The sequence below is a fragment of the Camelina sativa genome, chromosome 3, assembly GCF_000633955.1.
Source record: "Camelina sativa cultivar DH55 chromosome 3, Cs, whole genome shotgun sequence".
Lineage (NCBI taxonomy): Eukaryota > Viridiplantae > Streptophyta > Magnoliopsida > Brassicales > Brassicaceae > Camelina > Camelina sativa.
The window spans coordinates 4641992-4655586 of NC_025687.1; the positions used below are offsets into that span (position 1 = coordinate 4641992).

General features: G+C 33.5%; 4 protein-coding genes across 4 annotated transcripts in view; 3 read left to right on the top strand and 1 right to left on the bottom strand.

The window, feature by feature from the left end:
* Window positions 288-2760, bottom strand: LOC104769238 (BOI-related E3 ubiquitin-protein ligase 1). The gene is made up of 5 exons (XM_010493403.2): window positions 2458-2760; window positions 2258-2312; window positions 1511-1700; window positions 1052-1410; window positions 288-951 (listed from the first exon to the last, which is right to left on the bottom strand). The coding sequence occupies exons 3-5, from the start codon at window positions 1617-1619 to the stop codon at window positions 412-414; spliced, it is 1008 nt and encodes a 335-aa protein (XP_010491705.1). The 5' UTR covers window positions 1620-1700; window positions 2258-2312; window positions 2458-2760; the 3' UTR covers window positions 288-411.
* Window positions 8482-9660, top strand: LOC104769248. Its single transcript, XM_010493414.2, has 4 exons — window positions 8482-8757; window positions 8843-8948; window positions 9164-9241; window positions 9412-9660. Exons 1-4 carry the CDS (start codon window positions 8683-8685, stop codon window positions 9456-9458), a joined length of 306 nt encoding a protein of 101 aa, XP_010491716.1. The 5' UTR covers window positions 8482-8682; the 3' UTR covers window positions 9459-9660.
* Window positions 10109-12920, top strand: LOC104769257. The gene is made up of 10 exons (XM_010493425.2): window positions 10109-10314; window positions 10621-10957; window positions 11042-11075; window positions 11166-11390; window positions 11494-11577; window positions 11690-11755; window positions 11847-11938; window positions 12102-12149; window positions 12268-12678; window positions 12860-12920. Exons 2-9 carry the CDS (start codon window positions 10647-10649, stop codon window positions 12362-12364), a joined length of 957 nt encoding a protein of 318 aa, XP_010491727.1. The 5' UTR covers window positions 10109-10314; window positions 10621-10646; the 3' UTR covers window positions 12365-12678; window positions 12860-12920.
* LOC104769266 (ATP-citrate synthase alpha chain protein 1) overlaps window positions 12890-13595 on the top strand; it is a gene marked incomplete in the record, with an annotated part of 2931 nt that continues 2225 nt past the window's right edge. Inside the window, 2 exon segments of the mRNA XM_010493435.2 lie at window positions 12890-12994; window positions 13223-13334. Coding sequence (XP_010491737.1) covers window positions 13236-13334 — 99 coding nt within the window.

Below are 13595 nucleotides of genomic sequence, written 5' to 3' on the forward strand. Positions count from 1 at the left end.
ATCTCCGGTAAAAAAATTGGAGTGTTACCAAGCAGAAGTAGATGAACTTGATGAATCGGTTACACGAATAACTGACAATTAAAGAATATGATACTTTATCCATTGATCAATAGGGTTTCAATCAAGCTACCAGGAAAGAAAAGAGTTCTGCTGCAAGGCTTTATTTCTTTCAAGGATGCTGTTGAACCAAGGATACTAGTGTTTAAGGTCTATGGGAAGAACTCATAAATCTATTTTTTTTTTCTAAACACTAGTCCACAACAGATGCAGAATAAACACTCCTCCGATACAAATAATTTTTACATGATTATAGATAATTTGTTTTATATAAGAGTAGGAATTGAAGGACTTATATATCATTCTCTCTCTCTTTTTTTACTTTGTTTTCTTCTGATCTATTTGCTCACAAATTCAAGAAAAGAGGACTTCAACGCTAGAAGTTTTCAAAGACTTGCATACAGGACAAATCTTAGTGAATACATCGCATTCTGTACACAAACTCAAGTGCCGACATGGCACAAGCAACACCGATACTTCCTTTGCGCTGCACATTTTGCATCTCATCCTCTGACTCCCCATGTTGTTGTTCTTGTTCTTGTTGTTTGGATCAATGTATAACGAAGCTGCATCATCTATTTCGCTGTCTCCAAACCCTTCTTTGCCTTGGTCTGCAGCAGCCATGACATTGTTGTTGTGTGACATTGCTTGTTGGAGATTTGCCTTTAAGACATTAACCACAGACTCATTGTACTTTGCTCTGTAGTGCCAATTCTGAGCTTCCATCGCCACTTGCTTTATCCGCTCCACGAGCTCCTTATTCTTCTTGTTCATATCATTGATCTCGTGATCTTTCTCTTGAAGCTTCTTGCTCACTCCTTTCTCTAAAGTGGTGAGAAAAGACGCAATGTGTCTCTGTTTCATATCCCTCACACCTTTCGCCATTTGAGCTGCCTGAACCACACACACACACAAGTAAACAAAAAAAACATTACAAATCAAAGAACCTTAAAACGAAAAAAAAGAACAGAGTAGATGCAGAGACAATCAGTACCTGGTTCCTGATGAACTGGTCAAGCTCATCTTTTTGTCTATGGAGGTCAGTCCTAAGACTATCATCGAAGATAGGAGAAGCACCTACAATGCTACCACTAGCAGAAGTCACCGAAGAGTTGCGTTCATCGTCATCATAAGATAGTGTAAGACCAGTTGAGACTAGATTCTCCTTAGGGACTTCTTCTCGAACACCAATGTTGTTATGATTATAATTCAAAGACATCTGAAGCTTCTGCTGTCTTAGAATATTACTAAAGTTTTCGGCTTCCCTTCCTCTTTTGTTAGGCCGAATCATTGGAACGAGGTTATCGTTAGCAAAATAGTTAACTGGATCAACAACAGTGCATCCACCTCCCACTGCACAATAATAAAAACAAAAAGAATTTGTAAGTTTCTAAGAGTGATTGATGCCAAAGTTTGAGATTTATATGATACAATGAGAAACCAAAAAACTTACTGGTATTGAACAAATGAAGCTGATTCGGTTGTACGTTAGTCTGGTATTGCAACTGGTTCTCGTTCATGAAAACCGGTGGAACGGTGTTTCCATTGTTTCCGCTTAGCATCTTCCTCAACAAAAGTATTATGAATGTTAAGTATTCGACTCTCTCGGTTGATCTAGAGTTACTAACAGAAGAATATAAAACCTGCAGTGAAGGAAAAGGTAGTCATTATACGAGACAAATCAATAATGAACATACTCCTCAAATGAAAAAAAAAAAAAACATGAATCATAGTCTATATAAAGTTAGAAGTCCAAATACCAAACAGAGTTACAGAGCAGAGAATATTGTAAACGAGACAATGCTGGATCATAAAAACAGAGTTGATGTTATTTATATATATAATGAAAACCAAAATGTAAAGAAAGACTTGTGGAGGAATGTAAAATGTTTATTTTTTAACAAAGCAATAAAGATTTATATGAATTTGCCTGATGAACCGGAGGGGATACAAAAGTGAATGATTGATTGTTTCAAAAGTCAAAGTTCCAAGTAAATATGTAACTTACTGATACTGAATTGAGGTAAATCTCGAGGAACATGGAAAGATGACAAAAAAAAAGTTGAAAGAACGAGTCATAACTCCATATAACCCAGAAACAGAAACCCTAAATATATTGTAATTTTCCAAAAAAGAAAAAAAAAATAATAATAACGAATACAAGAAGAAGAAGAAGAAGAAGGAATAAAAAGAAGTATACCCTTTTACAGAGATTTCCAGTAAGATTCAAGAAACTCTAGTTCTCCTTTCAGATCCTGCATATATAAGAAAAACCGAAAAAGAAAAAAAACCTCATAAACTCAGCAAAAAAAAAAAAACAAAGTTTGATATGTTTTATATAGCCCATAATTTTCTTTATCATAAAAAAAGAATAGGCTAAGAAATCGAGAGGAGACGAACCGATGATTCAGGATCTTGACAGAGAAAAGAAGATGCTTTTGTGAAGAGATGAAACGGCTAATAGAAGAAGAAGAAGAAGAAGAACAAGACCCAATAAATTAAAAGCCACAAAAAAAAGGTTTTTTTTTTCTTTCTTTGGTTTTAAATATAAAATGAAAATTCAAAGGAAGAAGACAAAAGAAAGAGGCAAAAGAAACGGAAGAAGAAGAAAGAAAGAAAAAAATGAATGATGGGTAATGGCAATGTAAGCAAAGCGGGTGCGATGGAGCGGGACAGTGGTGGAAGAAGTGGGGGAAGTTGGGTTTGGGGACAAAATTCAATTTTTATTTAATAATCCCCAAAAAAATGGTTTTGATAAGTGTAAAATGTGTAAAACACCAAACAAGAGAACCGCTGGTGGTGGTGCTTTCTTTCTCTCGTTTCTTTGCTTTGCTTTCGTGAGTTGTGTAGTGTATCTCTCTCTTTCATTACGCCAACTTTTCATTATTACCTTCCCTTTCTTTTCTTTTTTTTATGGTTTCCTTTCTTTTTTGCTAATTCCCATAAAATTATAGGTTTGACTGATTTATCAATCCTATTAATTGTGATAAACCATTATTAAGATGGTGCGTTTTGAAACTAATTTTGGTTGAATACAAGAAGTTATGGAAAATAATCACAAGGCGCGTTACCTTACAAGTTTTAGCAATTTCAAGAAGTTTTTATTTAAATACATCTATATAATAGAATATTTTTTAACAAAATAACGAAATCGTAAAATGCTTCAAAACGTGTTTATCACCGACATTGTTATTAATTCAAATGATCGGATGATAGGCTATACCAACTATGATTTGTTTTTTTTCTTTAACTTACATAACTGCGTCATAGATTGGTCATTTTGAAAATGTATATATTTTTAGTGTATTTTACCATTGGATTCTTTAATATTCTTACAAGTTATCTAGGACGTTACATGTGAACAATTCAAATTGGATGCTTTGGAAGTCAATACAACGAGGGACGTTATTATATATATAAAAGAATTTAAAAATATTCCACCGAACCGATTACATCAATACCACGAACGACGAACACCGATGTTGCTCTATGTATTATACATTATGGAAAGATATTTGTTTATTAGAAAATCAAACTCTGTCTCCCTAATTTTTTTATAATCAAATCACTCAACGACCATCAAACACTGTATTTGCTTTTCTATATAGTATAATGCAAAAATATAGTAATAATGAATGTGAACGGAGATGATAATAATAAATGAATAATCGTTTTACGTCAAATTCAAAGTCAGGCATGGACACGGATTCCACAGTGTGGGAATTATGACAGTAGTAGAATTTGAAGTGTAGAACAAAGCAGAGATTGTTGGTGTATTCAACTAACGCGTAGGGGCATTTTGGTCCTTTCCACATACATTTTTTTAAAACTTAGATTTTTATTGGTAACGACTGTTACTTTTACCTGTAGAGACTTTAACTTTAAAATTTTAGCTGTAGAGAATTTGGGATGTAGATGCTTTGATTGTAAAAACTTTAACTGTTAAAATATGATTGTTTACTAGCAACTTTTAAAGTTGTAGTTGTTTTTACATTATTATTATATATTAATAATACAATTTAATAAATATAAATTATGCCAGAATTTATTTATATACCAATTTAATAACAAGAATAAATTTTATTGATGAAAAATTAAAAATTTTAAAAATGTAAGTCAATCAAATATGTGATTTTTTGTTTGAAAATTCTGTTTTTTCTTTTGTTTTTGGTGACTGATTTACTGATTTTCATTGATTTTAATTGTTTTGTATGTTTTTTTTAATTGAGTAGTCAAAAATCCATTAAATACTAATCAATACATTATTTTGAATGGTACTCTTTTATTAATGAAGAATTTCATAAACTTTTTTACACCATTGTTAATGATGATGATGAAAAAATAAAAATTAGTATTGAAATGGATCTTAAAAGAAAGAGAAAAAAATGAGAATTATTAATTTGTAAAAGTATAATATGTAAAATATATATACAAATACTTTGGAGAGCTTTTAAATATAATGGGGAGAAAAAAAAAAAGAATGTTTTTGTAATTGTTTAATTTTAAAGCATGGTTTTGCAGCTTTAAAAAAATGAGAAAACTAGGAAGGAAAAAAAAGAAGTGGCTTTCAAAACTTTTAAAAAAATAAAAGCAATAAAAGTCTGATTAGCTAAAAAATGACTGTAAATGCTTTAAATAATTTTAAAGTCTTAAAAGTCTATTACCAATCAGGGCCTTAGAGCATCTCCAATGGTGCTCTATTTTTTCCTTTATAATAAAGATCTTCTATAATAGAGGTGAATTTTACTCCAATCTACCTTTATTTTTATTTCTAAAATAGAGATTGCTATTTTTTCCTCTATTTATAGAGGAACTCTATTTTAGAGGTGAGAATATAGGTGGATTGGAGTAAAACTCACTTCTATTATAAAGATCTCTATTATAGAGGAAAAAAATAGGGAAAACTGTTGGAGATAGTTTACTACCCAAATTCTCATGCGACCGTAACGGAGAAGGTATCATCAACGAGGAACGTGTTTCGCCGTGATCTCTCTTTAGTCAGTCAGAATAGGAAGGAGCCGTTTAAATGCGAGTGTGGTACACGCGCCTGGTCGTTGGGCAAATATGGCGGGTAAGTTTTGGCGGGGGGTGGGGAAAGAAGAAAGAAGCTGTTGGTTGGAGTAAGTTAGTTACCGTGACTTTCTGGGAAGACGTGGACCGGACCAAACCGTCGCACGCCAGGTTTGTCGGATGCAATAATTATTATTGTTACTTACTTGCTTCGAAAATATGCAACACTGTAGTAATAAATCTTATACTATAAATTAACCTTCGTAAAAAAATAGGAACATTAATTTTCTAACTTAAGAAAAGAAAAACAAAAAACAGAAAAGAGAAGAGGGAATATATATGATTCTGATGCGTGTTTGAAAAAATAGAAAAAGCAAAAGGCTTTTCTAGTGGTTGCAACCACACAGACGCAATCAGTTTATTATTATCTGTACTATATTTTGTTTTGTAACTTTTACACGATATCCAATCAATATTTGGTTGAAGATTTGTTATATATACAATTTAGCTTTTTTTTACTATGTCCAGTGCATACCTTTGCTTTTCTTTCAAGTTGTTGTTAACTTTGATTTCTCTGCAGACTGATAAGATCCTATTATTTCAATATTGACGGTCTAGTAGAATAGATTGTAAGGGGCCATTGAACATAATGTAACAAAGATATTGAACCTGCAGGACCAACAAAAATTAAGGGACATGTAGGTATGAAACCCTTGACCTTTTTTTTTTGGTAATTTTCCAAGACTAGTTTTGAAACTGTCATCTGAAATTCGTGGTAGCAAATGTCAAAATTTGTTTTCACTTTCCACTAGCTAGTAAAAAGCTAATTTCATTTCCCAAGCTACTACACCAATTTAATTTAGTTTATCTTTAATTATTTATCAGGTTTTTCCAGTTCAGACATTTAACATCTGTGAACTGTATAAACAATTAATAATTTCTGGAAGCGTTTTGTAACGTTCTAAAACAGTATTTAATGTTTTGTATGATTGGTTGTGAGATTCTGGTTATACTGATTTAATCCGGCTGGCCTTACTACTCTGTAAAGTAAGCCACTCATGCATGGTTCATTGGTTTGGGACTTTGGGTCTGTTTTCCACAGGGTTCCGTAAAAAAGTAAACCATCCATGATTTGGTATTATGTGGAAGGAATTTATTTGGTCTTCAATTTAATGGAAGAACTAGTCTTTCCTATATTCATAGCAGCCAACGTGTAGACCGGAACTGTTCTTGCATACATAAATAGACGAAATTTATCATAGTATTATTAAGTCTCCTTGTATTATCCATATAAAATTTCATGTGTATTTATCATCTTCATATTTTTACAACTATTAAGAGAATCTTTCCATATGTTTGTTCATTGTTCGGTTGTTCACATATAATCACATTCATTAAATATTTGTACGTGTAGCCCTTTTTAATCCTTGTGAAGGTAGTGTCTATATTTGCCTCTGAAATGTTTGAGTCTCTGTTTCTCATCGTGCTTTGATTGGGTAAACTGGAATTTTGATGTGATGCATGATGATATATATATTCTCTCGGTCTCGGGTTAGTCTACTAATGCTGCATGCAAGCGACGCTGCTAATGCTTTTTATTACAGTGGTACTGTTACCTAGTTTTTGAAATGTTTTTTATTTGTGTGCAACAGTTTTTGAAATGTACGACTTTTCTTTTACTACAGTTTTTGGAAGGTAAAATATCCGTAATTTAAAAGAACATACTCACTCCGTCTCAAAATATATGATGTTTTAGTTAAAACACGTATATTAAGGAATAGTTACTTTTACAAAGTTTAACCAATTATAAACAAGACTGCATAATACAAAATATAAAATTAATCAAAAAATTGCATAGAAAGTTATAAACATCCTATATTATGAAACAAAAATACTTCTCTAAACATCATATATTATGAAACGGAGGGAGTATATTAGTAGCAAACCTCCAATGTAATCTACTGATGACGTGTAAGTTTTTCTTCGTATAATAGATTGATTTAACACCCTAATTAAGTCCCTAACCATATCGGAAACCACTTGGTTGTTCAAGAATCAAGATGTGGACGGACGATAATCATGATGATTTAGTATTGACATGTCTTAAAGATTACTTTTTTCTCAACCACAAATTAAATTCCTTATTGATATAAAACCTCCGGCAACTTCATCTGAAAGCTCAATTCTTAGGCAATTATGTAAACCCCAATATTATTTGTTAAAGAATCTTAACTTTTCTATAAAACTAGAGAGCAGTTACCGTGATTGCACAAGCGTTGAGACCTGCAGGTTGGTAGGCGTAAGGGCCATTGAAGACACACACAGACTCGCAAGTCACAAGAACCACACACTAAACTACTAAATTTGCGGAGAGCCTCATAGTTTAATTTTCAATTTGCCTCCATATACAAAAACTTGTCGTGTATTGATGATTTAAGTGGCATTTGGTTGGCCGCACAATTCAAATGTTAACGTTTACGAGGGACCAGTCACTTTTGTGATATGTTTGAAGGTAGTCAGGTAGATATCCATCTAGGGGTTTAACACTCTATTCCAAATAAAATTCGTTCCGGTCCAACCGTCCAAGGGAACTATATAAACTAGAATATATGTTATATTAGAAATTGTTGTTAGATATATGGGACATATTTTCACGTTCATATAATTTCCTTGTAATATGAGTATATGACGTGAATATAACATAAGGGTGTTAAATATTAAAATATATAACATATTTTCACGTCATCTTTTTAGTATTTGAATATTACTTAACACAAGTATAAAGCAAGCAGGTTTAAATTAACAATAAATTTATACCAGATCTTATTTTATGTAACAAAATTTCAAAATTTATATAAAATATTTTGTTATGTTCCTGAAATTAACGATTTATTGCCCTAATACAGTATCTAGCGATTAATCACTCTATTTTAACCATGATGTGTTATTTTTTATATGGCAAATGTTAATCATATATGGTAAAACTCGGTTTGGGTTAGAATAGTGTCGGTTTTCTTGCAATAATTGACCAAAAATAAATGAAATTCAAGTTGTGAAATGAGTTGGTTCAAATATTTAAAAATCATTTCTATTGGCTATTTGGTTTCTAATTAAACCTTCCAAAAGTATTTCGTCCGGTAACTAACTAGTCTTTGTAATCCTCATTAACTAACTTGCCCTGTTTGAGTAACTGACGAAGGAACCTTAATTAAAGTTTGGTCGAGAACCTATGTCCCAGAAAGTAAGAAAAAAACAAAGGCAAACTGTGAAGTCATAGTCAAAAGACAAGTTAGTTCCAACTAATAAAATAAAATGCGATCCAAGTTGAAAAAGTGAAGGATAGAGAATCTATCCTTTGGATCCTCTCCTCTATTTTTAGCCCTTCACTTGGATCTCTCTTGGATAACTCATTAAATGACACTATCCAATATATCCACATGTGTATCTATATTTAGAAGCTTCCTAATTTTGTCACAGAAAATATCTTCATGTTTTGTTCCTTTCCGTTATAACTCATAATTCCAAACTTCTTGGATTTGTTCCCAAATAACTGAAGATCGAAGGAGAAGAAGAAGAAGAACTATCTTCAAAAGAGCAATTGAGAAGGGCAAGATAATGTGTACTCATCGTGATGAATCACAACACAACCTCCCTTGTCTCCACTGCCAACCACATACATACATTCGCATGGTACATATATACACAGTTACACACACTCATACTAAACATATGTAATTTTTATAGTTTTCATTATTAGTGGAATTGGTTTTGTTAGGTTCAACATATGATAGAGAGGTGCATTCTACTCCGTATGACTCGTGATGACTGCGTCAAGGCGTTAGACCACCACGCAAGCATTCTACCAGTCGTTACCCTCACCGGTTAATTAGTCTTTACAACGTTACATATATAGCATACTATTGTTCACAGTCGACTATATATCCAAATTGTTTCAAAACATCTTTCGTCAAACATGTTATGTGAAAACAAATTAAATCAAAGAAATTAAGAGAAAATATTGTTAAGAGTTTCTTGGATCATGCTCATCATTCATATATTCAATAGGACATATTATAAAATGTTTTATGTTTGATAGTTTGGAGAGGACTTCAAAGAGAAAATAAGGACTTCTTTGAAACGTATGAGCATTTCCTTTCTCCCAGGCTCTTCCTAAGTAAGAATTTGTGGGTTTAATAACATGTGTCTTTTTTTTTTGTTTAATTAATTTTAGTTAAATTTTCCAGCGATCATATCGACTAAACATCAATATATTATGTTGTTTAAAACGATTTTGATGAAGAGTTTCTCCTCTTTTCTTTTATTAATCAAAATTTTGTTTATCAGGCGGACATGTTCGGAGATCGCCGAGGTTAGCAAGAAAGATACAATGAAGACTTTGGTATATATAGCCTTCCAGCTTAGATATATCATATGTATATGTAGGAGAAAAAGCTCGAACTTAATTTATATATAGTAGACCTAAGGCATCATATTTAATTGGGACACCAATTCCTACGATGAAACATGTATGCTATTTCTTGTGTAAACTATTTTTAAGGTTGCTTATTAAGATGCAGTTTATTTTACCAACAATTTTGGCTGTAACGCGTCAATCAATTGCTATTACATATTTGTTTTTAATCAAAACCATGATGGTCACTTAATTATAAACTGTACTATATATATATGACACAGAGATTAAACCAACCCGGTTAGCATAGGAAAAATACGTTGGAAATTTAGATCTACAAATGATCTACAAATGAAAATGAAAATTGGTTCCAGTATATTCTATTAAACATCTTGGACAACAGCAACTGGATACCCTATTTGATGAGCATAATAAAATAATAAATTCTTTAACAAAATAGTAGATATTAAGTCCGGTTATCTCCGGTTCAAGATAAGTTAAAGAAGCAATTGCCGTCACCTGTTCCGTTTCCTTTTGTGGCGTAGCCACGTAGGTAGGTTGAACCGACAAATATCTTAAACCGAACATAACCGGACGTGGACGTGTAAAAGTTTATTGCGCTTTTGTGGACGATTCCGTTTATATCGGGATAATTAAACTGCACGACAAAAACTTCAATCTTCATCTTCCTCTGCCAACAAAGTTCTATCCTTTCTTTCTTCTGGTGTCTTGGATGCTCTCTGGAGGCTCTCAGCATCTTCGTTTCGTTTAGAGGATGCGGTAGAAGAGAGTCTCCTTTGAATCTTTTGGAAACATAAGGGTCTTCGAATCTACAAGTAATCCTCTGTATTTTAGGATTCATCTCTCTTTTTGTTCTGTTTTTTTTAGCTTGTGGGAATTTTTTATTCAGATTATTGGAAAAGTGGGTTCTATATCGCAAGTTCTTGTTCCAATTATACTTATTTTTGTCAGTTAGTGCAAAAAGGTCCAACCTTTTACAGTATTTTGCACTATTGTGAATAGTTTAAATTCCAAAAGTCTTTAAGATTGTTACAGAGACGTTCTTCACTCTTTGCAACGCGATATAGTGTTAATATGTTTCATAGTGATAATGTTCTTTATTGCTTTTGGTGGAATCTTAGGACTCTCATTGACTGACTGACTGGCCATGGCTGATGATACTACAGCTTTAAGTTACTGGTTAAATTGGAGAGTTCTCCTCTGTGCATTAATCCTCTTAGCGCCACTAGTTTTAGCTGCAATTCTGATTTGGAGATTTGAAGGCAAGAGAAGACAACGCGAGGGCCAGCGAGAACTACCCGGGACATTGTTCCAAGACGAAGCTTGGACCACATGTTTTAAGAGAATCCACCCTCTTTTTTTGCTTGCCTTTAGAGTATTCTCATTTGTTGCAATGTTGTCTATACTCATCTCCAGTGTTGTGCGTGATGGAGGTGGCATATTTTACTTCTATACTCAGTGAGTTTAAATCATTTAACTTCCTTCTCTCATGTCTGATTCTTTTAAATTAATGACAAAGATCCAATCTTTTTGCTGTAACAGGTGGACATTTGCGCTTGTCGCACTCTACTTTGGGGTGTATCTCTTGGGAACTCTGATGAACTTTGAGGTTACCGTCTTAGTTTTAGTTTTAGGCACTAAGTTCGTGACTCTTTTCTTTTCGTAGTATGCTTCCTTGTTATCTGTCTATGGATGCTGCGTCTACAATAAAAAACCTGGTGGAAACATGGAGAGTTATACAAGTATAGGTGATGCAGAACAAGGCACTTATAGACCACCACTCACCCTTGATGGGACGGCAGACACTTCAAAATCCCCCAATACACAGTCAGAAGCACCCGTCAGAGAAACAGCTGGTTTTTGGGTTTACATCTTTCAGATCCTTTTCCAAGTACGTGTCCGTTCTTTTTTTCCCAAATCATCTTGTTGAAGACTGTATGTACAATGCCGTCTCAAAGCTTCAAAATGTCTAACAAAGTTTTCTGTTGTGGCAGACTTGTGCAGGTGCTGTTATACTAACAGATATTGTGTTTTGGGCGATAATCTACCCGTTTACTGAAGGTTATAGGCTGAGTTTTGTAAGTTCTGACTCTGATAACATTCCCATCTTTTAGAGATTGGATTCCTTTGATATTTCTTTGGCAATCGCTATTGACAAGGCATATCAATTAATATGTTTATTGATTGCAGCTCGATGTTTGTATGCATTCTCTCAATGCTGTTTTTCTCCTCGGTGACGCAAGCCTCAATTCATTGGTAAGCCTTCAAAACTGAAGTCTGCAGATACAAGAACCTCCCTCCTTTCTATCAAAACACTTATATTGATCTTTTGTTCTCCCTTATCCAGCGGTTCCCACTGTTCAGGATTTCTTACTTTGTACTTTGGAGTTGCATTTACGTGGCTTACCAGTGGATAATCCATGCCTTCAAGAACTTATGGTACACACTTCTTATGTTTTCTCATCTTCATAGAGGCAAAAGTTTCCATCATTTTGGCCCCAAATGTTTGACTCATACATATGTACTGACTTTCTGACTGCTCGAAATGGTCCACTTATGTCTTTTTAGAGTTATAAGGGTTCTTGTTATACATGTTTCGCAGGTGGCCATACCAATTTCTTAATCTGTCTTCACCATACGCACCCTTATGGTAGGTTTATAAAACTCTCTACACTTAGTATGGTATCGCGTAAAATCTCCAGCAAAAATCAAATTCAACTATCTAAAAAGAGACCATTGTTATTTACCTTGTACTAATGCTTGTGCAGGTACCTGGGAGTGGCAGTGATGCATATACCATGCTTTGCAGTCTTTGCTTTGATCATAAAGCTGAAGTATTACTTGCTACAGCGTCACAACTCGTGAAAGTTTTTATAGTCAAAAGGTGGTCATTGGTCAGAGTCAACTAGAAAGTCAAACCCTCTGTATAGATAGGAGGGCTACCCAGAAGAAAGAAGAGTGTAAAAGGGATCTCAAAAAAAAAAAAAAATTTAATCCAAAACGTTTATTTGTAGGTCTTCTTGTTAAGTTGTTTATGATTAAACAAGTCTCTTAAATACAATTGTTGTAAAGATGTGAAACAATTATGAGAAAAAAAAAATCATTAGTTATTCTTGGTTATTATATATTATGTGACACAAATCGAATGGTTGAAGTTGAAACGTATGTCTACGAGTTAGGTAAGCATACTCTGAAATTGAATGAACAACTGAACAATCCACCAGCTTTTTTTTATGCGTAGTTGCAAAGTCTTCCTAATGTTTGTTAAATCTTTACAATTTCTAAAGCAATACTTGGATTATTTTTTCGATATTTGGTATCTTGGCTGTAAGAAAGTATTTAACCGTATTTTTTATAAAGGATGATGATTTGTAAGTTGCAACTATAAAGGGGTCCATAAGAATGGAAAGGCAAAGAAGAAGAAGAGTCTAGTTGTTGAACTAACTCTCCCCAACCTGTGGTGAAGCTAGCTAGCTACCTCTCATTCTCTCAACGGTAAGTATGATCCACTCTTCTTGTCAATCATAGGCGTTTTGATCCAGTTTGTGAATGAACGAACGAACATTCTCGTTTAATTCTTTGGAATTTGAGAGTTTGTTTCAGTGTATACTCACATCTCAGATTTGATTCGGAAACGAGTGATTTCGCGTTTGATCTGTCTCTGGATCTGTAGAATTTATCAGTTTCGCGGTGGGTTTTTGATCTTCGTTTCTATTTCTGCAGTATTTGTTTCGAAATGGCAAGGAAGAAGATCAGAGAGTATGACTCAAAGAGATTGGTTAAGGAACACTTCAAAAGGCTTTCTGGCAAAGAGCTTCCTATCAGATCCGTTCAGGTTTAACTCTGTTTCCTTTGGATCTTGTCTTCCTTTTTTTTTTTTTTTTTCCTTTTTTAATAGCTATCTGGGTTTAGGACATTGGTTTCTCCGACATTAGGTACTTGAGTAAGCTACTAAGTTTTGCAGCATTTTGCCAATTATGCAATTTACTTCGAATTTTAAGTCTCTAATGGGTCTAAAGTGTATAGCTTTTCTCTAGTTACCTCATTTATGGTGATTGCGTTAAGCATCTCTTTCAATCTATGTCGTTTACTGTTG

Excerpts from the sequence above, each read along its gene's own strand:
- LOC104769238 (XM_010493403.2), bottom strand. The coding sequence starts at position 1,619 with ATGCTAAGCGGAAACAATGGAAACACCGTTCCACCGGTTTTCATGAAC. Across the intron at positions 1,411-1,510 it reads GCTTCATTTGTTCAATACCA|TGGGAGGTGGATGCACTGTT; the intron begins GTAAGTTTTTTG and ends ATTATTGTGCAG. Across the intron at positions 952-1,051 it reads ACCAGTTCATCAGGAACCAG|GCAGCTCAAATGGCGAAAGG; the intron begins GTACTGATTGTC and ends TGTGTGGTTCAG.
- LOC104769248 (XM_010493414.2), top strand. The coding sequence starts at position 8,683 with ATGTGTACTCATCGTGATGAATCACAACACAACCTCCCTTGTCTCCAC. Across the intron at positions 8,758-8,842 it reads CACATACATACATTCGCATG|GTTCAACATATGATAGAGAG; the intron begins GTACATATATAC and ends TGGTTTTGTTAG. Across the intron at positions 8,949-9,163 it reads ACCAGTCGTTACCCTCACCG|TTTGGAGAGGACTTCAAAGA; the intron begins GTTAATTAGTCT and ends TATGTTTGATAG.
- LOC104769257 (XM_010493425.2), top strand. The coding sequence starts at position 10,647 with ATGGCTGATGATACTACAGCTTTAAGTTACTGGTTAAATTGGAGAGTT. Across the intron at positions 11,076-11,165 it reads TTGTCGCACTCTACTTTGGG|TATGCTTCCTTGTTATCTGT; the intron begins GTGTATCTCTTG and ends TTCTTTTCGTAG. Across the intron at positions 11,939-12,101 it reads CATGCCTTCAAGAACTTATG|GTGGCCATACCAATTTCTTA; the intron begins GTACACACTTCT and ends CATGTTTCGCAG.